At 42.4% G+C, this 25587-nt stretch overlaps 1 protein-coding gene across 5 annotated transcripts in view; it reads right to left on the bottom strand.

Moving 5' to 3' along the window:
- The window catches only part of PRMT2 (protein arginine methyltransferase 2), a 51276-nt gene extending 26343 nt beyond the window's left edge, over nucleotides 1–24933 (bottom strand). Inside the window, exons 1-3 of one of the 5 annotated variants that reach the window (XM_049875089.1) lie at nucleotides 24779–24933; nucleotides 21208–21309; nucleotides 2985–3095 (exon numbers count right to left, since the gene is read on the bottom strand). In XM_049875089.1, the coding sequence (XP_049731046.1) occupies nucleotides 2985–3095; nucleotides 21208–21285 (189 nt within the window). In that variant the 5' untranslated portion in view covers nucleotides 21286–21309; nucleotides 24779–24933. Of the gene's footprint in view, nucleotides 1–2031; nucleotides 2177–2984; nucleotides 3096–21207; nucleotides 21310–24778 lie in introns of those variants that run through there. The other 4 variants (XM_049875090.1, XM_049875088.1, XM_049875091.1 and 1 more) reach the window with 4 other exon arrangements.
- Between the last annotated feature and the right edge of the window lie 654 nt (nucleotides 24934–25587).

The raw sequence follows: 25587 nt of genomic DNA, 5'->3' as shown, positions 1-25587 counted from the left end.
TTCTACCAAAAGCAATCAATACATTTAATGCAATTCTGATCCAAATCCCAACGACATTCTTTAATGAGATGGAGAAACAAATCACCAACTTCATACGGAAGGGAAAGAGGCCCCAGATAAATAAGGCATTACTGAAAAGAAGAACAAAGTGGGAGGCCTTACTTTACCTGATTTTAGAACCTATTATACTGCCACAGTAGTCAAAACAGCCTGATACTGGTACAACAACAGATACACAGGCCAAAGGAACAGAATTGAGAATCCAGACATAAATCCATCCACATATGAGCAGTTGATATTTGACGAAGGCCCCAAAACAGTTAAATGGGGAAAAGACAGTCTTTTTAACACATGGTGCTGGCATAACTGGATATCCTTCTGCAAAAAAATGAAACAAGACCCAGAACTCACTCCATGCACAAAAACTAACTCAAAATGGATCAAAGACCTAAATATAAAATCTAAAACAATAAAGATCATGGAAAAAAAAAAAAAGGGACAACATTAAGAGCCCTAATACAGGGCATAAACCGTATAGAAAACATTATAAAGAATGTAGAAGAAAAACTAGATAACTGGGAGCTCCTAAAAATCAAACACTTATGCTCATCCAAAGACTTCAACAAAAGAATAAAAAGACTACCTACAGACTTGGAAAAAGTTTTTAGCTATGACATTTCTGATCAGTGCCCGATCTCTAAAATCTACATGATACTGCAAAAACTCAACTGCAAAAAGACAAATAACCCAATTCAAAAATGGGCAAAAGATATGAATAGACACTTCACTAAAGAAGACATTCAGGTAGCTAACAGATATACGAGGAAATGCTCACGATCATTAGCCATTAGAGAAATGCAGATGAAAACTACAATGAGATTTCATCTCGCTCCAACAAGGCTGACATTAATCCAAAAAACACAAAATACTAAATGTTGGAGAGGCTGCGGAGAGATTGGAACACTTCTACACTGCTGGTGGGAATGTCAAATGGTACAACCACTTTGGAAATCGATTTGGCGCTTCCTTAAAAAGCTAGAAATAGAACTACCATACAATCTAGCAATCCCACTCCTTGGAATATATCCTAGAGAAATAAGGGCCTTTACACAAACAGATACATGTACACCCATGTTTATTGCAGCACTGTTTACAATAGCAAAAAGATGGAAGCAACCAAGGTGCCCATCAATGGATGAATGGATAAATAAATTATGGTACATTCACACAATGGAATACTATGCATCGATAGGGAACAGTGAGGAATCTGTGAAACATTTCATAACATGGAGGAACCTGGAAGGCATTATGCTGAGTGAAATTAGTCAGTTGCAAAAGGACAAATATTGTATAAGACCACTATTATAAGAATTTGAGAAATAGTTTAAACTGAGAAGAAAACATTCTTTTGTGGTTAAGAGAGGGGGGAGGGAGGGAGGGTGGGAGAGGGGCATTCACCAAGTAGAGAGTAGATAGGAACTACTTTAGGTGAAGGGAAAGACAGCACACAATACAGGCAAGGTCAGCACAATTGGACTAAACCAAAAGCAAAGAAGTTTCCTGAATAAACTGAATGCTTGGAAGGCCAGCGTAGTAGGGGCAGGGGTCTGGGGACCATGGTTTCAGGGGACATCTAAGTCAACTGGCATAATAAAATCTATTAAGAAAACATTCTGCATCCCATTTTGAAGAGTGGCGTCTGGGGTCTTAAATGCTAGCAAGCAGCCATCTAAGATGCATCAATTGGTCTCAACCCACCTGGAGCAAAGGAGAATGAGGAACACCAAGGACACAAGGTAATTACAACCCCAAGAGACAGAAAGAGCCACATGAACCAGAGACTACATCATCCTGAGACCAGAAGAACTAGATGGTGCCCAGCTACAACCGATGACTGCCCTGACAGGGAACACAACAGAGAACCCCTGAGGGAGCAGGAGAGCAGGGGGATGAAGACCCCAAATTCTCATAAAACCAGACTTAATGGTCTGACTGAGACTAGAAGGACCCCGATGGTCATGGCCCCCAGACCTTCTGTTGCCCCAGGACAGGAACCATTCCCGAAGCCAACTCTTCAGACATGGATTGGACTGGACAGTGGGTTGGAGAGGGATGCAGGTGAGGAGTGAGCTTCTTGGATCAGGTGGACACTTGAGACTATGTTGGCATCTCCTGCCTGGAAGGGAGATGAGAGGGTGGAGGGGGTTAGAAGCTGGTGAAATGGACATGAAAAGGGAGAGTGGAGGGAGAGAGCAAGCTGTCTCACGAAGGGGAGAGTAATTGGGAATGTGTAGCAAGGTGTATAGGAACTACTTTTTTTTTTACGTTTTTGTGTGAGAGACTGACTTGATTTGTGAACTTTCACTTAAAGCACAATAAAAATTATTTAAAAAAAAAAAGGTAGTCAGTGGGTAATTACAGCAACAAACTACAAAAACAATACCAGAATTTAGAGATTTTTGTAAAACACTTACTGAAAGAACAGCCTAGCTTATTTGAGATTTTAAAAAACAATATCAAAGGTTAAACATTTTCAATACAGCTTAGAATAGAATTTCTAAACAACCTGTTCACTGTAACTCAGTTATGTAGTAGCCAATTTAGTTACTGAAGACTTACTCTATAAAAAATTTGTTACAAAGCAAGGAAAGCTACACTTGTGCAGGTATTTTTATTTTCATTAACTGGAATTAGTTCTTAACCCAGGTTCCAAGCAGAAACTGGAACAGGTGCTTTTTCCTCACCCTGCTGCTGACTCTCTTCCTTCCCCAGGTGTCTTTCCTATCATGCCTGAGGTCAGAACTTGTTAGGCAAGGAAGAGAAGGGTTTCGTGTGGTTCCAAACACCTGGATACATTGTTATTTAACTTTGGTGTGACTTTTGGTTAAATCCTCAGCATAGGCGAAATTTACATCTAATTCTGCCAGTGAGCACGCTGAAAAAATGAGTACACGCCCGGGTGCGCGAGGCACACAGACAGCTACCTGCGTTTCATCAGTAGCAGAATAGTCTGCGATGGCCACAAACTCCTCAGGCTGCAGCACGCCCTCCTGGAGGCTCTTTTCTTCACTGTGCTCGATGGCTGCTTCTTGTTCCTGCTCAAAGCCAAAAAGATCACAAGTAAAGGAAGGTAAACCTTCTTAAACATACATCATTCTGTGGGTCTCCGGTAATTCTCATAGGATACATTTCTGGATACGAAATTGATGTATCAAAGACCATGAATACTACTGATTTTGATATATACCACACCAGATTCCCTCTAAAAAGGCTCTTCCTTCTACTTCTGCCAGCTACTTGAGAGTGAGCTACCCATTATCCTATGCCCTCATCAACAATGGGTATTATCAACCACTTTATGCCAATTTGATGGGTAAAAATTACATGGCTTTGTTACTTCCGTTTGTCTTTCTCTGATTACTGAGGTCAAACATGTTTGTAGGTATTTACTGGCCATTTGTGTTTTTTTTTTTTTTTTTTGCTCAACTGCCTGTTCACATTCTTCGCACTTTTTTCCACATGATTTGTTTTAGAGCAGAATTTTTTTCTTTTTGGTTCACCCTCCATCTCTACCCTTGTTACACCCACGTCATCATCCATCACCCCTCACCACCACCTCTGGATAATCTGTATTAACCACCTGATACATATCCTACCATAGCCTCTCCATGCTCATGCCATGCGCAACTAAACTCACGCCCATACACATACAGGGTATTTCTCTTCTTTTGACATTTTTAAAAAGTACATTACTGTTAGTGTGTGCCATCAAGTTGATTACAACTCACAGTGACCCTATAAGACAAAGGAGAACTACCCCACAGGGTTTCCTAGGCTGTAATCTTTACGGGAGATCACCAGGTCTTTTCATCTGTGGAGCAGCTGGTGGGTTCAAACCGCCAACCTTTCTGATAAAATCTGAACACATAATCATTATGCCCACAGGGCCCTTCAGACCCTTTTTTTGTATCAGCTTTTCTTCTTTATACAACATGTTGTAGAAAAACTCCCCAAGGTAACTGGTGGAATTATAATCTATTATTTGCAATGGCTGCGTAACATTCCACAGTCTGAATTTAGCTTGAATTTTCAGCCATTCCTACTGATGGGCTTTCTCCTGGTATTCAGTTTTCTACTACCGTGCACAATGGTGCAATAAACATCTGTGCACATATATCCTTGCGTACTCATGTTTCATTCCTGTGGGGTACGCTGCCAGGAGTGGCATTGCAGATATGAAGAATAAACATATTTTTATTCTAGCACATGTCAGATTCTTTCCATAAAGGTTCTAACACTTCACAATTCACCAGCAATGCATGGAGCACCCTTTGTTCAAACATTCAGCATCAGCAGGCATTATAATGGTCTTTAATTTTTGCCAGAGTGATAGGTGTACACTGGAATCTCACAGTTATTTCATATCAATTCCTCAACTACTGTGTTTTTACATGCTTACTGTCCATTTGGATATACTGTTCTATGAACTGCCAGCTGTTACATCTGGCTGCTTGTCCTTTTCTTGTCACATTAGAAAAGCCCTTTGCATAATATAGGTCTTATTTATCATCTTGATGGAAACATTTTTTCCAAATCTATTTGTCTATTTATTTTGTTTAGAATCGCTAAACTCAAAGTCAGGTCAGTATAAATTATCTAAACTGAAGTATAAAAGAGAAAAAAGATCTAAAAAGAAGAAAAGAAGAGCATGACACGTGTGATACAATATCAAACAATTTAACTTGCATGTAAGCGGAATTGCAACAAAAGAGGAGCAAAAATGAGGCAGAAGAAATAACTGAGGCGGTAACTGGAAGTTTTACCAAAAGTAATGAAAGGCATGAGCTCAAAGATTCAAAAAGCTCAGCTAACCACAAGCAGTAGAGATACAATGAAAACTGTTAAAAACTAAAGATATAAAGGAAATCTTAAATGTAGCCAGTGGAAAAAAAAGACAGCTTACATTTAGGAGAGCAACAGTAAGAAAGACACCTAACTTCTCATGAGAAACAATGAAAACCAGAAGACAGTAGAAGGATATCTTTAAAGAATGAAAGAAACTGCAAACCCAGAATTCCATACCAAGTGAAATATTATTTAAAAAAAGAGTCATACACTTTTATTCAAACCAAAGTTGAAATAATTGGAAACATTTCAAAAAAAATTAAGAGAGATTCTTCAGGCTGTAAGGAAATGATCCTACATGCAATAAAAATGGAAAAACACCAGAAAAGGTAAATTATAGGAAAACATAAAGACTGTTTCTTACTCTTAAAAAATATTTTTGACGGTATAAAGCACTACGTGACAACAACAGCACAAAAGATGGGGGCTGGTAACCTGTAAAATTCTTAACATTGTGACGTGTTTAAAAAAAAAAAACTGCAATAAGTTATTGATACATATTAGTTTCTTATGTAACCATTAAGAGAATACTATGAAAAGGTACATCTAAAATGCCAATAGAGAAGATAAAGTGGAATTACAGAAAATACATTATTAATACAAAAGGGCAGGAATGGAGAAAGGCACAAAGAAGAAATGCGACAAGAAGAAAACAGCAAGGTGTTAACCAAGTCAGCCAGCTGCTGCTGAGTGGATTCCATCTACCGGCAACCCCACGTGTGTCAGACCAGAGCTGCGCTCCGCTGGGTTTTCAACAGCTGATTCTGCAGAAGCAGATCTCAGCAGCCCCTCTGGGTGAACGCAACCAAACGACCTTTCAGTTAGCAGCCAAACACACTGACCATTAACCCAGGGACTCCAGCAGGATGTTACATCTATCATATCATTAGTTACATTAAATGTTAATGGACTAAACACCTCAATTAAAAGGTGGAAATTGACAGGAAAAAAAAAAAAGACCAACTACATATAAAGAGAAATACTTTAAATGTAAAGTCTTAGATAGGTTGAAAACATAGGGATGGGAAAAAATAACCATGCAAACATTAAGCATAAGAAAGCTGATGCAGCTGTATCAACACCAAAGTAGACTTCACGGCAAGGAATATTACCAGATACAAAGAAGGACATTTCATGAAAATAAAACGGTCAATTAATCTAGAAAACAAAACAATCCTAAATGTGTATGCACCTAATAACAGAGTTTCAAAATTTATGAAACAAATAGTGACAGAAAAAAAAAAAGAGATATACACAAGTCCACATACATAGTGGAGATTTTTTAACACATCTTTCTCAGTAATTGATATAACAAGTGTACAACACACCGGAAAGGATACAGAAAATTTAAACAATACTATGAACTCATTAAGGAGCCTGGGTGGCACAAGCAGTGTGTGATAGGCTGCTAACTGAAGGTCGGTAGTTCGAACCCAAGCAGCAGCTCCACAGCAGGAAAGGCTGGGTGACCTGCTTCCATAAAGATTACGGCCACAAAAACCCCCCGGAGCAGGTCTACCCTGTACACACAGGGTCGTCATGAGTTGAGGGCTGACTTGACGGCACCTACAACAACACAAATGCACAACACCCAACAACTGCACAATACACAGTCTTTTCAAGTACAAAGGAACTTTCGTCAAAACAGCCTACATGACTAAGCCACGAAGCAGATCTTGATAAAAAGAACTAAAATTAAACATAGTATGTTCTCTGGTCAAAATGTAATTAAACCAAAAATAAATTACAAAAAGTGAAAATTCCCAAGTGTTTGGAAATTAAGCAACATACCTCTGAATAGGCCATAAATATTCTAAGTTCCTTTAACATATTTCCATAATATCACAATGGTAATTAGAAAACATTTTTAACTGAACAATAATGAAAATACAATATATCAAAATGTGTGAGGCACAGTTAGCACAGTGGTTTAGAGGAAAAGTTATAGCTTTCAAGACATAAATTAGAGAAGAAAGTTTAAAATAAATGATCCAAGCTTCCATCTCAAGATGCTGTACAAATATAATAAAATAAAGGAACTCATAAAGAGGGGAAATCGATGAAACAGAAAACAGGTGAATAGAGAAAATCAACAAAGACAAAAATTGGTCCTCTGGAAAGATAATAAAACTGATAAAACCCTAAGAAGATTGATCGAGGAAAACAACACAGAAAACACAGATTATCAGTATCAGGAATAAAAAAGGGGGCATCACCAGAGATCACATACATGTTAAGGGAATAAATAACATTATGAGCAACCTATACAAATAAATTTGACAATTCAGAGGAAACTGAAAAACTTCCCTAAAGACACAACATACTGAAACTAACACAGAAGAAAAAGAAAATCTAAATACTCTTTATCTGTCAAAGAATTAAATCCATAATTTAATGCCATAATGATAATTCCAGACACAGACTGGCTTCACTGGTTAATTTTATCAAACATTTAAAGAAGAAATACCAGTCATACAAAAACACATTCCAATCAGCAAAACCCTAATATCAAACCTAACAAAGATATTTAAAAAAAAGAAAATTACAGACCAACACTCACGTACACACAAATACAACACTCATACACAATACACCCACGTACATAAAAAAACTGTAAAGTATAAGCCAATCAAATCCAGCAATATATAAAAAGGAAAGACATCATGATTAAATTCGTTTATTCCAAAAATGAAAGGTTGATTTGAAATGCAAAAAAATGCAAAGTCATTTACCACATTAACAGATCAAAGGAGAAATAAATGAAGAAAAAAAAAAAACATTGCCGTCAAGTGGATTCCAACTCATAGCGACCCTACAGGACACAGTAAAACTGCCTCATAGAGTTTCAAAGGAGCGCCTGGTGGATTCAAACTGCCAACCTTTGGTTTGCAGCCGGAGCTCTCAACCACTGCGCCACCAGGACTCCTTACAGATACCCATGATTGTGCAAATAGATAATGCAAATGAACGTATAAATTAGAACTGTGAAGTGAATTTAGCAATGTTGTTGAATATAAGATCAACATGCAAAAATTGTGTTTCCATACATAAACAATTGCAAACTCCAGTTTTAAAAGAGACCATTATAATAGCATCAAAAAATACCCAACACCTTGGAATAGATCTAATGGCAGATGTGTACCTTTAAAACTCTACCTTGAAAAACTACAAAACATTCCTTACAGAAACTGAAGACTTAAATAAATGAAGAGAAATACCATATCCATGGACTGGAAGACACGATAAAAACATTTACTGAGTCTTCCATTATGTCCCTTTTCCCAAATTGACCTGTACACTAAATGTAATCCCAATCAAAATTTTACCAAGATTTTTTTTCAGAAATCAGCAAGCTGATTGTAAACATGGAAATGCAAAGGATCTAGAGTAGTCAATAAATCTAGAATAAAATTGAAGGAACTGACTCCAAGTTTATCTGATTCCAAGACCTACTATAAAGTTACAGTAATGAAGACAATGCGATACTGGCATAAAGACAGACATACAGATCAATGAAACACAACATACTCCATAAACGGACCCACACACATAGACCCACTTTATTTTCTGTCAGACACTAAAGCAGCTGAACAGGAAAAGAAAGGTGTGAAATGGCCAGAGTAAGACTAGTAGTAATGTGGCATCCAAGTCGAACTTCAGGGGGATAACGCCAATCAAGACCCGCCCAAAGCTGACTCTGGGAGGTGAGGGTCAGACATGTCTCCACACTCCTATCTTTTTACCGATTCTGACACCAGCCACCCCCCCACAGCACTCTCTACTTCTCTTCTGGCTTCAATCATCCGTTGCGATGGCCACACAGAACTCACAGACCATGCTTACAGGTAAGTGGTTTACTGAGGAAAAGGGTACAACTCGGGATCAGGATCAACAGGCTACAGTTGAGGATGAGGAAGCATGCAGGCAGTGTCCCTTCTTAGTGCAGGACAGCTCTCTCAGCTCCTCCTGACTGTACAGGCTTCCTCTCAGCCCCCTGAGGACAAGTTCTTCTTAGCCCCCTGAGGACAGGCTCCCTCAGCCCCCTCAGGACAGGCTCCACTTGGCCCTGCTACCTGTTACCACCAGCTCTGCCACTGGGCCCATTCCGGGCATCTCACTATGTTCAGTGTTACAGTCCTTGCCTCCTCTCTTTTAGGAGGTTCTTTGCCTCATTTCTTTCTCTCTCTCTGCTTCTTCTCTCTTCTTTGTTCCTTCTGCTTCTCTTCTTGCTTCTGCCTAACTTCTGTGGGGCTGGCTGCATATATTTATATATACATATGTGTGTGTGTGTCAGTTTGTTGTACTGTAGGGGATTGTGTGTTGCCATGATGCTGAAAGCTATGGCACTAGTATTTCAAAATATCAGCAGGGTCACCCATAGCAGACGGATTTCAGCTGAGCTTCCAGACTAATACAGACTAGGAAGAAGGACCCAGCAGTCTACTTCTGAAAAGACTTAGCCAGTGAAAATCTTATGAATAACAGCAATATACTGTCTGATATAGTGCTGGAAGATGAGCCCCTCGGGCTGGAGGGCACTCAAAATACAACTAGGGAAGAGCTGCCTCCTCAAAGTAGAGTCAACCTTAATGACATGGATAGAGTCAAGCTTTCAGGACCTTCATTTGCTGATACAGCATGACTCAAACTGAGAAGAAACAGCTGCAAACATGTTTGTTAATAATTGGAACCTGGAATGTATGAAGTATGAATCTAGGAAAATTGGAAATTGTCAAAAATGAAATGGAACACATAAACATCGATATCCTAGGCATTAGTGAGCTGAAATGGACTGGTATTGGCCATTTTAAATCAGACAATCATACAGTCCTATGCTGGGAATGACAACTCGAAGAGGAATGGCATTGCATTCATCGTCAAAAAGAACATTTCAAGATCTATCCTGAAATACAACGCTGTCAGTGACAGGATAATATCCACACGCCTACAAGGAAGACCAGTTAATATGACTATTATTCAAATTTACACACCAATCACTAGGGCCAAAGATGAAAACTGAAGATTTTTACCAACTTCTGGAGTCTGAAATTGATCGAACATGCAATTGGGATGCACTGATAATCACTGGTGATTGGAATGCAAAAGCTGGAAACAAAGAAGGATCCGTAGTTGGAAAATATGACCTTGGTGATAGAAACAACACAGGAGATCCCATGATAGAATTTTGCAAATACCTTTTTTCACCAACATAAACAGCGACTATACACATGGACCTCGCCAGATGGAATACATATGAATCGAACAGATTGTAGAAAGAGATGATGGAAAAGCTCAATATCACCAGTTGGAACAAGGAAAGGGGCTAATTGCAGATCAGACCATCAATTACTCATATCCAAGTTCAAACTGAAACTGAAGAAAATCAGAATAAGTCCACAAGAGCCAAAGTATGACCATGAGTATATCCACCTAGATTTAGAGACCATCTCAAGAACAGATTTGACGCATTGAACACTGTAGAGAATGGGAATTCCAGAATACTTAATTGTGCTCATGAGGAATCTGTACATGGATCAAGAGGCAGTCGTTGGAACAGGACAAGGGGATACTGCATGGTTTAAAGTCAGGAAAGGTAAAAGTCAGGGCTGTATCCTTTCACCACACTTATTCAATCTATATGCTGTGCGAATAATCCATCCAAGAAGCTGTACTATATGAAAAAGAACAGGGCATCAGGATGGGAGGAAGACTCATTAACAACCTGCATTATGCAGATGACACAACCTTGCTTGCTGAAAGTGAAGAGGACTTGAAGCACTTACTAATGAAGGTCAAAGACCACAGCCTTCAGTATGGATTACACCTCAACATAAAGAAAACAAAAATCTTCACAACTGGACCAATCAGCAACATCATGATAAACGGAGAAAAGATTGAAGTTGTCAAGGATTTCATTTTACTTGGATCCACCATCAACACCCACGGAAGCAGCAGTCAAGAAATCAAAAGACGCATTGCGTTGGGCAAATTGGCTGCAAAAGACCTCTATAAAGCGTTGAAAAGCAAGGATGTCACCTTGAAGACTAATGTGTGCCTGACCCAAGCCATGGTGTTTTCAATCACCGCACACGCCTGTAAAAGCTGGGCAATGAGTAAGACCGAAGAAGAACTGACACCTCTGAATTGGGGTGTTGGAGAAGAATATTGAGTATACCATGGACTGCTGAAAGAACAGATAAATCTGTCTTGGAAGAAGTACAACCAGAATGCTCCTTAAAAGCAAGGATGGTGAGACTACGTCTCACATACTTTGGACGTGTTATCAGGAGGGATCAGTGCCTGGAGAAGGGTATCATGCTTGCTAAAGCAGAGGGTCAGCACAAGAGAGGAAGACCTTCAAGGAGATGGACTGACAGAGTGGCCGCAACAACGGGCTCAAGCACAGCCACTGTAAGGATGGCGCAGGGCCGGGCAGTGCAGGACCGCTGAGTCAGAACTGACCCAACAGCACCTAACAGCAACGTATATACGTGTGTGTGCGCGCGCGTGTATATACATACACACAGAGGCAACGCCTGGTCAATTTCAAGGCACAGCCCCTCCCAGCAGGGGCCAAAAGTCGATCAGCTTCCTCTCAGTAGGCCACAGAGACTTCACCTGCACAGCAGGAACGGCTGGGCTGCAACTCGCCTCGCTTGCCGTCTATTGACCACTTTTACAAGGTGCATACCAATCACAGGGCAGGCTGTAACCCAGGACCAGGTAAACAGTATCAAAACCAAGCTGTTTACAACTTACCCAAGAAATATCAATCGACATGGAGAGAAGTAACAAACCCTCTGGGGTAGAAAACTAGGGCAAAGATAACTCTTCAGGGCTTAGGGGAAAAATCTCTCAAGCTGTTTTTCGAAAGAACCAAGGCAAAAGGCCACATAAAGGAACTAATTTCACCACAGGAAGGTCTTTTAAATAAGGAATGCTATGACAACTAGAAATCAATAGGGGAAAAAATGAACCTTGACCTCTACCTCACACCACACACAAAATGAATTTGATATGGGTCACAGACCCAAATAGGAAAGCTGAAACTATAAAGCTTCTAGAAGAGTTCACAGGAGAATTTTTTCGTGACCTTAGAACAGGTGAAGATTGCTTAAAGAGAAAGGGTACTAATCATAAGAGAAAACTGATAAACTGGAGCTTTATAAAATTAAAAACTTCTGTTCATCAAAGACACCCTTAAGAAAGTGAAAGTCAGTGACAGACTAGGAAAAAATAATCACAGTACATAGTTCTGATAAAGGACTCATATCCAGAATATACAAGGGACATCTCCAAATCAGTAAGCCCGGTTTGAAAATAGACAACAGACTTTAACAGGCATTTCATATAAGAACATATCCAATTGGCCAATGAGCATAAGAAAGGCCAATACAATCACAAGAGTCACCTCTACATACAGGAATGGCTAACGCTGAGGAGACTGGCAATACCAAACATAGGCGGGGATGGAGCAACTGGAACTCTCACTGGTAAGAATGTAATACGGTACAACTTTGGAAACTCTTGGACCATGTGCCTACCCTACGACCTAGAAATTCTACATCTATAGACATACTCAAAAGAAGTAAGTATAAATGTTCCCCCCAAAATTACACAAGAATATTTTTAACTTTATGATAGCTAAAAATTGAAAATAACTAGGAAAACAGAAAACAGTGGTACATGCATGTAATGGAATACCACACAGCTTAAAAAAAAAAAAAAACAACCCTACTGATATGCAGAATAATACAGCTAAAACTTAAAAGATAATACTGAGACACAAAAAACAGACACAGAGCACTATAAACATACCATGATGATATTAGTCAAAAGGGTGATTATGTTAGTGGCAAGGAGTTACTGACTGGGAAGGGACACAAGGTTATTTTGCTGAGTGAAATGTATCTTCAGCTGGGAGGTGGATATACCTTACATGTGTGTAAAAACCCATGGAGTTTTACACTTAGAATGTGTACATTTTAATCTATGCAAATTAAGCCTCAGTAAAAACATAAACAATTACAAAGGGAGATGCACTGCAAAGTTGAAAGGTATCACTGTCCTTTTATCAAGTTTGACCAGCCATTGATATAAAATCACCGAGGACTCAGGTTCTTTCTACTGCTAGGCCACGCCTTCCAGAGCCAACTTCACCCTCGGACTCTACACACTACCAGCCTCCTCCGCCCCAATCCACAGGTTCCCTTTACGGTGACAAATGGTCACAGCAGTGCGAACAGCACTTTCTCTCATCGCATACAGCAGGTAAGGAGAGTCTCTTCTAAGAGTTCCCACAGAAGAAAGGAAATTTTTCACTCTCAGAACCCCCAGTAAATATAACTTTGAATCTCACTGGTTTGGAGAGGGTTATTTTTTATATGCCTATCCTGGCTCTCGTCAAACTGGCCAGAGGGATGGAATATACTGGCTATATTAAGCCAATTGGAGTTCATCCCTAGACTTGAGAGTGGGGTTCCACTTCATACAAACCACATGGCTTGAGCATGGGGAAGGAGTTGTTTTACCAAGAGAAGGGTAAATGAATGCTGGGCAGAAAAAAAAATGACACTACAATATTCATACTCTTTGATCCAGAAATACCACTGTGAGGAATCTATTCTAAGGAAAGACTTCAAAGTAAAGAGCAAGATGTACTTGCAGGAGGGATTCACTGCCATGTTGAAAAATAATAAATTGATTGCCCAACAACAATCAAATGAGCAAATTATATTCACCAGATGAAACATTGTGGCCATTTAGAATATTTGGTTACACACGCACATATGGGATGTTTATGTTAAGAAAGCTGGTTTTTGCTATATGTGCACAACCATTTAAAACACAACCACTCAAAACAAACAAAACGTAGATTGCAAACATAGTATAAAGACACATCACAAACATAAGAGTGGTTGTTTCGAGGTCACTGGACTCAGAGTAACTCATGTAGTGAAAACACACCAGGACTTATGCTTTGCTAGAAATTAAAACACAGATTTATTGAAGGATATAAACACATTTCACGAAGTGGGAAACACACACGTTAGCATTTAAGCAAAGGCTGTGGTGTGTTCCGACTTGCAAAGAGAGGGAGCAGCTTTTATCAGGTGAAACAAAAAAAGAGCTGGGCTCACAGACGCACACACGGGGAAGTTACACAGTAGGGATTTACAAGTGGTATGTGTCATGCACTGAACTGAGTCCCCCAAAAATATGTGTGGACTTGGTTAGGCCATGATTCCCAGTATTGTGTGACTGGCCTCCATTTTGTGATTGTAATTTTATGCTAAAGAGGATTGGGGTGGGATTGTAACGCCACCCTTACTCACGGCACCTCCCTGATCCAAGATCACCTCCCTTATCCAACGTAAAGGGAGTTTCCCTGGGGTGTGGCCTCCACCACCAGCGTTCCCATCTAGAACTAAGGCTAGCTGTTTTAGTTTATCTGGGTCAAAGAGACAGTTACAGGCTATGTTTTATCCTTATGAATTGTGCTCCTATTTCCTGGTCTCCGGGGATGAGCAGGAAACCCTGGGGGCATAGTGGTTAAGTGCTACACCTGCTAAGCAAAGGGTCAGCAGTTTGAATCCGCCAGGCGCTCCTTGGAAACTCTATGGGGCAGTTCTGCTCTGCTCTATATGGTCGCTATGAGTCAGAATAGACTCGACGGCAGCAGGTTTGGTTTGGTTTGGGAATGAGCAAGGCATTCTTTTCAGACCAAGCTGAGTAAACATTTTTGACAACTTCAACAATTAATTCCTCATCCAAGCTAGAAATCCTGACTCCTCCTTTCTTTGTGTTACAAGTAGTTAAACTTTTACAAAGAGGCTGAATTGTCTTTTACAGACAGCAGAAGTGAGGATTTCAGTTTAGTTCAGAATGCAGTTTTAATTAAGGCCCGGAGTCATCTAATTCAGTTAGGCCCAACCCTCATATCTAAAGTTCACATATACACCTCACCCCTTGGATCAAGCCACCACTAGGGGGCGCAGATGACCCACAAAAGGAGCTATCGGTCTCCTACCAGGACTTGGAGTCTTTGGGATGGCTGGCTGCCTGCTGGAGCTTTTAAGTTCCCAGACGCTACTGTTCTCAGGTGGCTGCTTTTTTGGCAGCCTTTAAGACCTTGAACCCTGATGGCGTAGTGGTTAAGTGCTACAGCTGCTAACCAAAGGGTTGGCTGTTTGAATCCGCCAGGCGCTCCTTGGAAACTCTATGGGGCAGTTCTACTCTGTCCTATAGGGTTGCTATGAGTTGGAATCAACTTGACGGCAACGGGTTTGGTTTGGTTTTTTACTGTGAACAAAGCTACATTAGAGAAAAAACTGGGCACTCCTGTGACCCTAATACCTCGCAACATGTTTTCTCCTTTTCAGAATGGGTGATTGAGACTCTGATATAACTAAACCCATAATGATGCTCTAAGTAATCTATAAGCATTTTTTTTATTGCACCAGCTGTACTGGTCTCTTTCCAAAGGGATGCAGAGCCATCTCGGCTCCTGTGGCCTTGGTCTCTCTCCCCTTCTTTGTTCTCCTGAGAAATGGCCTTCAGCCTGTATAGAAGACGGCAGCTAGGAAGGTGCCCGGCACTTTTGGTTTGCAACTTTCTTTCTTACTCCTTATCTCAGTCAGAGTGGACTTGGCAGGTAAGTTCCACTAGCCGAGAGAGTCTTACGTGTTTTCAGCCTGTTACAAACATACAGATTAGAGTCCAGATGTCTGACGTGCATATCTTTAGTTAAGAGTTTCCTGTAGTTGTTTTGTGATGTATATGACCAGCTGTGGGATATGTGCTTAAAAACATTAGGTAATTCTTGCCAAAATGATATATAAGCTCTGATGTAAAAATTGCTTTTGGGGGTCTCCATAAAGAACAGCCCGCATTGCTGCCCGGGCCCCTTCGTTAGTGTCACCTCCTAACAAACTTATCTCACGTTTCACTGGCTCAACTGCTCCAGGGCACAGGCCCCATTCAGGTAACATTCCCAAAAAGGAAACCCTGGTGACATAGTGGTTAAGTGCTACGGCTGCTAACCAAAAGGTTGGCAGTTCGAATCTACCAGGTGCTCCTTGGAAACACTATGGGGAAGTTCTACTCTGCCCTATGGGGTCACTATGAGTCGGAATCGACTCGAGGTAACAGGTTTGGTTTAATCCCCAAAAGACTATGACTCCAGAACTAAACTACATTCTCCTTATCAAAATTAGTTTTTTCCAAATATATAATTCATTGCATGTCCACATGCTTTGAGGGTTGGCTGCAGCAGTAAGAGACATGGTTCATAATGCAACAAGTCGTATTACAAGCCCTCGTGGCCCATTAGTTAAGAGACTGACTATCAACCAAAAGGTCGGCAGTTTGAATCCACCAGCCACTCCTTGGAAACCCTGTGGGACAGTTCTACTCTGTCCTATAGGGTCGCTATGATTCAGAATCGACTCCTCGGCAGCAGGTTTGGTTGTTTTTTTTTTTTTTTTTTTGGTTGCTCTTGCTAAATGTCTCAGAGTAGGTTCCGATTCACCACGACCCCACGTACAACAGAACGATACACTACTCAGTCCTGTGCCATCCTAACAATCATTGCTATGTTTAACCCCACTGCCGCAGCCAATATGTCAATCCATCTTGGTGAGAGTCTTCCTCTATTTTGCTGACCCACTACCTTACCAAGCATAATGTCCTCCTCCAGGGACCAGTGCCTCCTGATAACACGTCCAAAGTACATGAGATGAAGTCTCGCCATTCTCATTTCCATGGAGCACTCTGGCTGTACTTCTTCCAAGACAGATATGTTTGTTCTTCTGGAAGTCCATATTACATTCTGTAAACAACACCGTAACTCAAAGGCATCAGTTCTCCTTCAGTCATCCTTATTCACTGTCTAGCTTTCACACATGTATGAGGCAATTGAAAATACCATGGTTTGGGTCAGGCACACCTTAGTCCTCAAAGTGACATCTTTGTTTTTCAACACATTAAAGAAGTCTTCTGCAGCAGATTTGTCCTGTGCAGTGAGTTGTCTGATTTCTTCACTGTTGCTTCCATGGGTGTTGTTTGTGAATCCAAGTAAAATGAAATCCTTGACAACTTCGGTATCTTCCCTGTTTATTAAGATATTGCTTACTAGTTGTGAGAATTTTTGTCTCCCTTATTTTGAGGTATAATCTGTATTGTAGTCTGTAGTGTTTGATCTTCATCAGTAAGTGCTTCAAGTCCTCTTCACTTTCAGCAAGCAAGGTTGTGTCATCTGCATAATGCAGGTTGTTAAGGAGTCTTCCTCCAATCCTGATGCCGCGTTTTTCTTCATACAGTCCAGCTTCTTGGATTATCTGCTCAGCATAGAGACTAAGTGTTATGGATTACACTGTGCCCCCCAAAAACATGTGTATCAATGTGGCTAGGCCACGATTCCCAGTATGTACCACTGTCCATCATTTTGTCATCTGGTGTGATTTCCCTATGTGGTGTAAATCCTAGGTCCATGACATTGATGAGATGGGATTAACTGCAGTTATGTTAATAAGGCAGGACTCAGTCTACAAGATTGGACTGTGTCTTGAGCCAATCTCTGAGATATAGAAGAGAGAAGTGAGTAGAGAACATGGGGACCTCATACAACCAAAAAAGCCATGCCAGGAGCAGAGCACGTCCTTTGGACCCAGAGTTTCTGTGCAGAAAAGCTCCTGGACCAGAGAAAAATCGATGACAAGGACCTTCCTCCAGAGTTGACAGACACAGAAAGCCTTTCCCTCGAGCTAGTGCCCTAAATTCGGACTTCCATTTTTTTCTAGCCTCCTACACTATGAGAGAATAAAGCCATCCACTCGTGGTAATTCTGTTACAGCAGCACTAGATGACTAAGACAGTATGGTGAAAGAATGAAACCCTGTTACACCCCATTCCTGATTTTAAACCATGCAGTATCCCCTTGTTCTGTTCCAATGACTGCCTCTTGGCCTACGTACAGGCTCCTCATGAGCACAATTAAGTGTTCCAGAATTCCCATTCTTCACGTTATCCACAATTTGTTATGATCCACACAGTCGAATGCCTTTGCATAGTCAATAAACCACAGGTAAACATCCTTCCGGTATTCTCTGCTTTCAGCCAAGATCCATCTGACATCAGTAATGATATTCCTCGTTCCACATCTTCTTTTGAATCCGGCTTATATTTCTTGCAGTTCCCTGCTAAGGTCCTGCTACAATGACTTTTGAATGATCTTCAGCAAAATTTTACTTGTGTATGATATGAATAATATTATTCGACAATTTCCTCATTCTGTTGGATCACTTTTCTTTGAAATGGGCACAAATATGGATCTCTTCCAGTCAGCTGGCCAGGTAGCTATCTTCCAAATTCCTTGGCATAGACAAATGAGCACTTCCAGCGTTGCAATCATTTGTTGAAGCATCTTAATTGGTATTCCTGGGGCCCTGTTTTTCACCAATGCCTCCAGTGCAGCTTGGACTTCTTCCTTCAATACCATCGGTTCCTGATCATATACTACCTCCCGAAATCACTGAATGTCAACCAATTGTTTTTGGTACAGTGACTCTGGTATTCCTTCCACCTTCTTTTGATGTTTCCTGTGTCATTCAATATTTTACCCATAGAATCCTTCAATATTTTAACTCGAGGCTTGAATGTTTTCTTCAGTTCTCTCAGCTTAAAAGATGCCAAACATGGTGTTATCTTTTTCTTTTTTAACTCCAGGTCTTTGCACATTTCATTATAATACTTCATCTTCTCCAGCCATCTTTTAAAACCTTCTGCTTAGCTCTTTTACTTCAACATTTCTTCCATTCACTTTAGCTACTCCACATTGAAGAGCAAGTTTCACAGTCTCTTCCAACATCCATTTTGGTCACTTCTTCTTTCCTGTCTTTTTAATGACCTTTTGCTTTCTTCATGTATGATGTCCTTGATGTCATCCCACAATGCATCTGGTCTTCAGTCATTAGTGTTCAATGGGTCAATTCTATTCTTGAGATGGTCTCTAAATTCAAGTGGGATATACTCAAAGCTGTACTCTGGATCCTGTAGCCTTGTTTTAATTTCTTCAGCTTCGATTTGAACTTACATATGAGCAACTGATGGTCTGTTCCACAGTTGGCCCCTCACCTTGTTCTCACTGATGATAATTGAGCTTCTCCATCATCTGCTTCCACAGATACACTCGTCTGTCAGTCTGCCCTACTGTGGTGGCCTGCATGTCGCTCTGATGCTGGAAGCTCTGCCACCAGATTTTGAACACCAACAGGATCACCCACGGTGGACAGGTTTCAGTGGCACTTCCAGACTGAGACAAGCTAGGTAGAAGGACCTGGCAGTCTACTTCTTTAAAAACTGGCCAGTGAAAACCTTATGAATAGCAATGGAACACTGTTCGATATAGTGCTGGAAAATGAGCCCTTCAGATACAAAGGCACGAAAAATTAACTGGGGAAGAGCTGCCATCTCAAAGTAGCCCCAGTCCCAGTGCCGTCGAGTCGATATTGACTCATAGCGACCCTATAGGACAAGATAGGTAGAGTTGATCTTAATTAAATGGATGGAGTAAATCTTTTGGGACCTTCATTTGCTAATGTGGCATGACTCAAAATGAGAAGAAACAGCTACAAACGTTCATTAATAATTGGAACACGGAATGTATGAAGCATGAATCAAAGAAAATTGGAAATCATCAAAAATGAAATGGAATGCATAAAGAGCGATATCCTAGGCACTACTGAGCTGAAATGGACTGGTATTGGCCATTATGAATCAGACAATCATATGGTCTACTATACCAGGAATGACAAATTGAAGAGAAAGGGCATCACATTCATCATTGAAAAGAACATTTCAGGACCTATCCTGAAGCACAACGCTGTCAATGACAGGATAGTATCTATACGCCTAGAAGGAAGACCACTTAATACAACTTTTATTCAAATTTACACATCAACCACTAACGCCAAAGATGAAGAAATTGAAGATTTTTACCAACTTCTGCTGTCTGAAATTGATCAGACATGCAATCAAGATGCATTGATAATTACTGGTAATTGGAATGCAAAAGTTGGAAACAAAGAAAGATTGGTAGTTAGAAAATAAGGCCTTGGTGACAGAAACGACACTGGAGATCCCATGACAGAATCTTGCAAGGCCAACGACTTATTCATTGCAGTAAGATAACACTTAGGTAAATTCTACAACGCACACACAAATAATACCATATATCGTTCAAGGATCCTTACATAAGGCAAAAGAACGAAGAAAATTGTGCAGAAGCACACATACCAAATTCCTAATTCACCGCAGTGTTTCCTCTGCACAGAGTGGAAGAGGAATGAGCGTGGGACTGGAGAACAAACTGTACCTACTGTTATCTCATTTACATTTATGTATAAATATATATATACAAATATGAGAAAAGGTTAACAAGTTTTCAATTCTGGATATTATATTTTTGATATTAGTAATATTACTCTCTAAACGTTTTAATATTCTTAAATTTTCTCCAAAATTCAGTCTATTTTTAATAATTAAATTCAGTCTATTTTTAATAATTAAAATGTTTTAATTTATGAATATAAATTTATGAATATAAATTAAAACATTTTAATTATTAAAAATAGACTAATCAAAGATACTATAAATAAAATTCCCAAATAAAATCAGAGTAATCTTTAGAATGAAAGAAAAAAAAAATTTAAATTGATATCATATAAAGTTTAATGTTTAAAAATATTGAGTATTTCATTTGTTTTTTAATTTCACATAATCAACAGTCCTTAAAATTCACTTAAAATAAGATGCCTTCTTTTACTGCTAACTTGTATGAGACGATATGCAGATCCCAGGCAGAAGGACAGCAGGAACACATAAATCTCCTTTAATACGCCAAGCCTGCCTTTGACATTATGGGCATTATGTCCACGTCTTTATTAAATGACTAAGAAAATGTACCTGCTTCAGCAGCTCACGTGCTAAAACTGGAATCCTAGTTGGCTGTGATGTTTTGGGGCGTCTGGAATCCTAGTTGGCTGTGATGTTTTGGGGCGTCTTAAGTATTTCACTGCAATTGTTTAGAATGCCCAATTCAGAATTCTGTCACCTTCCACACACGGAGCGTCCTCTGCCTCACCAGTACACTGAGGCACCCTGACTGTCGGTGGCCACCTTCCAAAGTCCAAAGAAGCTCAACCTGTCTGGCACATCCTTGGTCAGGACTGTGCACTGGTGCCTAGCTCTCCGTAACGTACACGTTCTTTAATTACAGGTTCTAACATCCAAAGCCAAAATTACCTGCAATTCGCATACGGTACAGTCACCTGAAGTCTCCATAGTGTTCTCAGGCTCTGCCTCATAGCTGCTGCCTTTCATGTTTCATGTTTTCCTCTGTTTCTACTTTAAAAAAGAGAAAGTGATTGTTACATTGCTAATAATTAAGCTCATTTAATTTCTAAAGCCCAGGATAAAGGTCCTCTACCAAAAAGAAGTAAAACGTGTGCGAAGAAGGATAAAGAAATGAAATATATCAACTCAATTCATTACGGAGGGAATTAAAACCATTTAAGAATTATAAACTTCAACTAATGTGTATTTTCTTCACTAGCCTCCATGCTGCTGATTATATTCATTTGCCAAAACCTGTTAACACTGTTGGATCACTGTGCTGATTTAAAACAATAGACGTCAGTTCTGTTCTCGGAACTCTGATAGCTTTAACTCAAATTAGAGTTCCCAATCTCGGGTTTAAACTGTTTCCACTAACAGGTAACGTGGGTCTCTCAGCTTCCAGAGGCTTTTCCTTTATTCTCCATTCTTATTTTTTCACTGACAATACAGTCACTACTACGCTTTGAGTTGAATATGGGTTTTTCTTCCCCAAGTACACAGCAATTCTTTGTTAAAAACGGGTACTCTGTTTCATAAATTAAGACCTAATACTCATTTCTGTGACATCTGTAATTCTGTAATGATGAATATTTACTAACTTACACACGTTGCATTTTCATTGGATAACGCCCTATCGTTCGCATCAATGCTCTTTCAACAATGCACCCGTTAGGCTCCTTGTGTTTAGGTGCCAGGCCCTCACTATTGTAGCTGGTGCTGCAAATCCAGTGCCAACTCACAGGCACCCTACAGGACAGAGCAGAGCTGCCCCCAGAGAGTTTCCAAGGAGTGGCTGGTGGATTTGAACTGCTGGCCTTTTAGTTAAAAAACTGAGCTCTTAACTGCTATGCCACCAGGACTCCATGCCCTCACTAGGTCCTCAAATATGATGCGACATATTGACCATACAATGAATGTCCTCAGGGCGCAATGTGATGTTTTCCCAATATGGTACAGGACCATGGATGACAGAGCAAACCTGACATGAAACACACAAGAATCGGAGCTGATGAACCACCCAGGCCACCAAACAGCACAGACCTGGACAGAGGGCTGGCACACACCTCAGCCTATGCTGAAAACCAGCCCACCCTAACTTGAAGGCCTGTGTTTTCAGACCCTAACCTGAAGAGATGGCTGGGCCAAGACTTTACCTGATTTGTGTGCAGGGGTTCTACCAAATATTTCATTCCAACACTGTAAAAAAGGATTGAGAACTGCCAGTGAGATTGCCCCCATGGTCTCATCTGGTAAAATGAATCAACAGGCGTTTAGTGCACTGGGACCCTGCATAGGTACTCAGAGCTCAACGGGCTCATGGCAGCCATGCACCTGCCTGCTGCCCTCCAAGCTCTGCAGCTGGGATTTGCTGTGGCCAAGGAAGGGGGAACAGAAGAAAGGGACACTTCCAGGCAGAGATTAAAAGTCCATCGGCATGGTTCCAGGCTGACAGCCACCACAAGCAGGGCGCCTCTGCCAATCCTTGCAGACTCATGACATCAACAAAAAACTAGGTTAAGCCCCAAACTTTTGTTGATTTTTGGTTACTGCAGCTTAACCAACTTGGATGAGCAAACTGCAGCTGTTTCTAAACCAGATCTCAGTGATTTGGGGGAAGTTTTTGTAGGATAATATAGCCTGTCTTAACTGGCACAGAGAGAGAAAGATCTTTCTTGCTTTAAGCTACTGAGATTCTGGGACTGTTTGTTTCTGTGCCATAATCCTGACTGAATACGAGGAGCTTTCAACTCAGCAGAATATAAAAATAAACACATAAAAAGTGAAATTATATTACATAAAAAATTAAGGAACAGCAGAGGGTTGAAGGTTATGTTAGTTGATAAATTCCTTTGAATTCTAAGAGTCTTGAGGAAAAGATAAGAAAATTTCAGAGAAATGGTAAAATGTGACCTTGATCTTAAAGGACAAGTTGGATTTGGGCAGAGGAGGAAGAGGGCACGCTCGACCCAAGCAAATGTGGATGATACAGCCCGAAGAAAATCAGGAAAGAGCTGGATGTGGTGGGTGGCGCAGTAGCCCAGCCAGAATGGGGGAGGACCAGGACAGGGCCAGGACAAGGCCAGGATGGGGTCAAGCAAGGTCAGGGCAGCTCCTGCTCATCTAAGGCTCAGTGGGGGAAAAACCCATTGCCTTCAAGTAGATTCCGACTCATAGCGTGCTATAGGTCCGAGCAGAACTGCCCCATAGGGTTTTCAAGGAGTGGCTGGTGGATTCCAACTGCCAACCTTTTGGTTAACAGCCAAATGTTTAACCACTGCCCCACCAGGGTCATAAGAGGTCAGGAGAAAAGGGAAGATGAAGCAGGAATGATGTGCAGGAAGCACAAGGGACTAAAGGAGACGGGGAGAGGGGTGTGAGGTCAGGAAGAGTGGCTGGATGAGGACAGGGTGTGGTGAGGGAAGAGGTGGACAGATGGTGATGGATGGAGAAGGTGGAGGGAAGGTGGGTGTGATGGAGAGAAGGGAGAAAGGAAAGGGGGGTGGTGGGGAGAAGGGGGGAGGGAAAGAGGCATGGTGGGGAGAAGTTGAAGGGAAAAGGGCATGATGGGGAGAAGGGGGAGGGAAAGGGGCATGATGGGGAGAAGGGGGAAGGAAGGGGCGTGACGGGAAGAACGGGGAAGGAAAGGGGAGTGACGGGAGAAGGGGGAGGGAAAGGGCTGTGATGGGGAGAAGGGGGAGGGAGAGGGGAGTGACAGAGAGAAGGGGAGGGAAAGGGGCGTGATGGGGAGAAGGGGGAGGCAAAGGGGAGCGACAGAGAGAAGGGGGAAGGGGCGATGGGAAGAAGGGGGGAGGGAAAGGGGCATTAGGGGGAGAAGGGGGAGAGAAAGGGGAGTGACAGGGAGAAGGGGGAGGGAAAGGGTTGTGATGGGGAGAAGCCGGGGGAAAGGGGGGTGACAGAGAGAAGGGGGGAGGGAAAGGGGGTGATGGGGGAGGGAAAGGGGCGTGAGGGGGAGAAGGGGGAGAGAAAGGGGAGTGACAGGGAGAAGGGGAGGCAAAGGGGTGTGATGGGGAGAAACCGGGGGGAAAGGGGCGTGAGGGACAGAAGGGGGGAAGGAAAGGGGCGTGATGGGGAGAAAGCGGGAGGGAAAGGGGTGTGATGGGGAGAGGGGGGAGGGAAAGGGGTGCGGTGGGAGGAGACAGGAAAGACAGGGTGGCGCAGATGTGCGCAGAGGAGGGGGCATGATGCAGGAAAGGGAGTGTGGCAGTGGAGAGGAAAGGGGGTGATGCAGAGGAAGGGGAGCAGAGGGGCGGGGTCCGGAAGGGGTGCGGTGCCGGAGGTGCAGGGCGCGGAGGGCCGAGCTCGCCGTCAGTCGCCAGAGCGCCGAGGAGACGTCGGGAAGGCGCCGACCTGTCGACCCTTCCTGCCGACCCCAAAAGCGGGCGGAGGCCTCGGTCCTGCAGCCTCCTCAGCACCCGGCCCGCCCTCCGAGGCACGGCTGGGGGCGAGGGCCCCTTACCTGGAATGTCGTGCCTCAGCGCACGGTCCAGCCGCCCGCTGCAGAACCAGGAGACCTACCTGAGCCGGTTCCTCTGCTCAGCGCCGCTGGCACCGCCGGCCTGAGAGGCCGATGGTCCCCGCTAGGCGCCAAGCCACCGCCCTCGGCCCGCGCAGGCGCAGTGCGCGCAGGCTCTCGGAGGAGGAGGCCCCGCCCCGATCGGGCGCCCGCGCGCAGCCGCACTCCGCGGGCACCGCCTCCCGCGGCCGCGCGAGCCCCGGGGCCCAGCACCGCCCCCATGCGGACAGTGGTGGGCGTGCGGCCCAGGAGAGGAGTGGACTTGTGGGGTGGTGAGGGAGCCAGGCTGCCCCGGGAGGGGCGGGCAGAGACCCTCCTGAGCTGAGGGAACTGCCCGTTATGGACGACGGAAATGGAGCCAGAGTCCCCTACCTGGACTAGTTCGCTTAACCTCCCCACCGCTCTGCGAAGTGTAGACTGTTAGTCGTTCTTTACGGTTGAAAAATGGAAGCACAGTGATTAGGTTTTTGCTTCGCAAAGGGGAAGTTTGGGCTTGAAAGTAAAATAGCCAGGATAAGGTCAGCGTCCGCTAGGCGCTTGGAGAGGGCCAGGTGGGGTGGCACCCAGCGGCTGCACTTCCACCGCAAATGCGGGGAACAACCGTTTTAAGGACACTGGAGAGCTGTGTAACAACAAGCACTAGAAAAGCTGAAATTCCAGGGGGCCTCCCCCCACCCCCCTCAGTGAGCTCACTCCAACCTCATGCACTGTTCATCCCCAAGGCATTTGCAGATTCTGGGCTTGGAGGACCT

This window comes from Elephas maximus, chromosome 2 (genome assembly GCF_024166365.1).
Source record: "Elephas maximus indicus isolate mEleMax1 chromosome 2, mEleMax1 primary haplotype, whole genome shotgun sequence".
Lineage (NCBI taxonomy): Eukaryota > Metazoa > Chordata > Mammalia > Proboscidea > Elephantidae > Elephas > Elephas maximus.
Note: the sequence above shows the minus strand (reverse complement) of the source record. Positions and strands in the feature narration are given on the sequence as shown.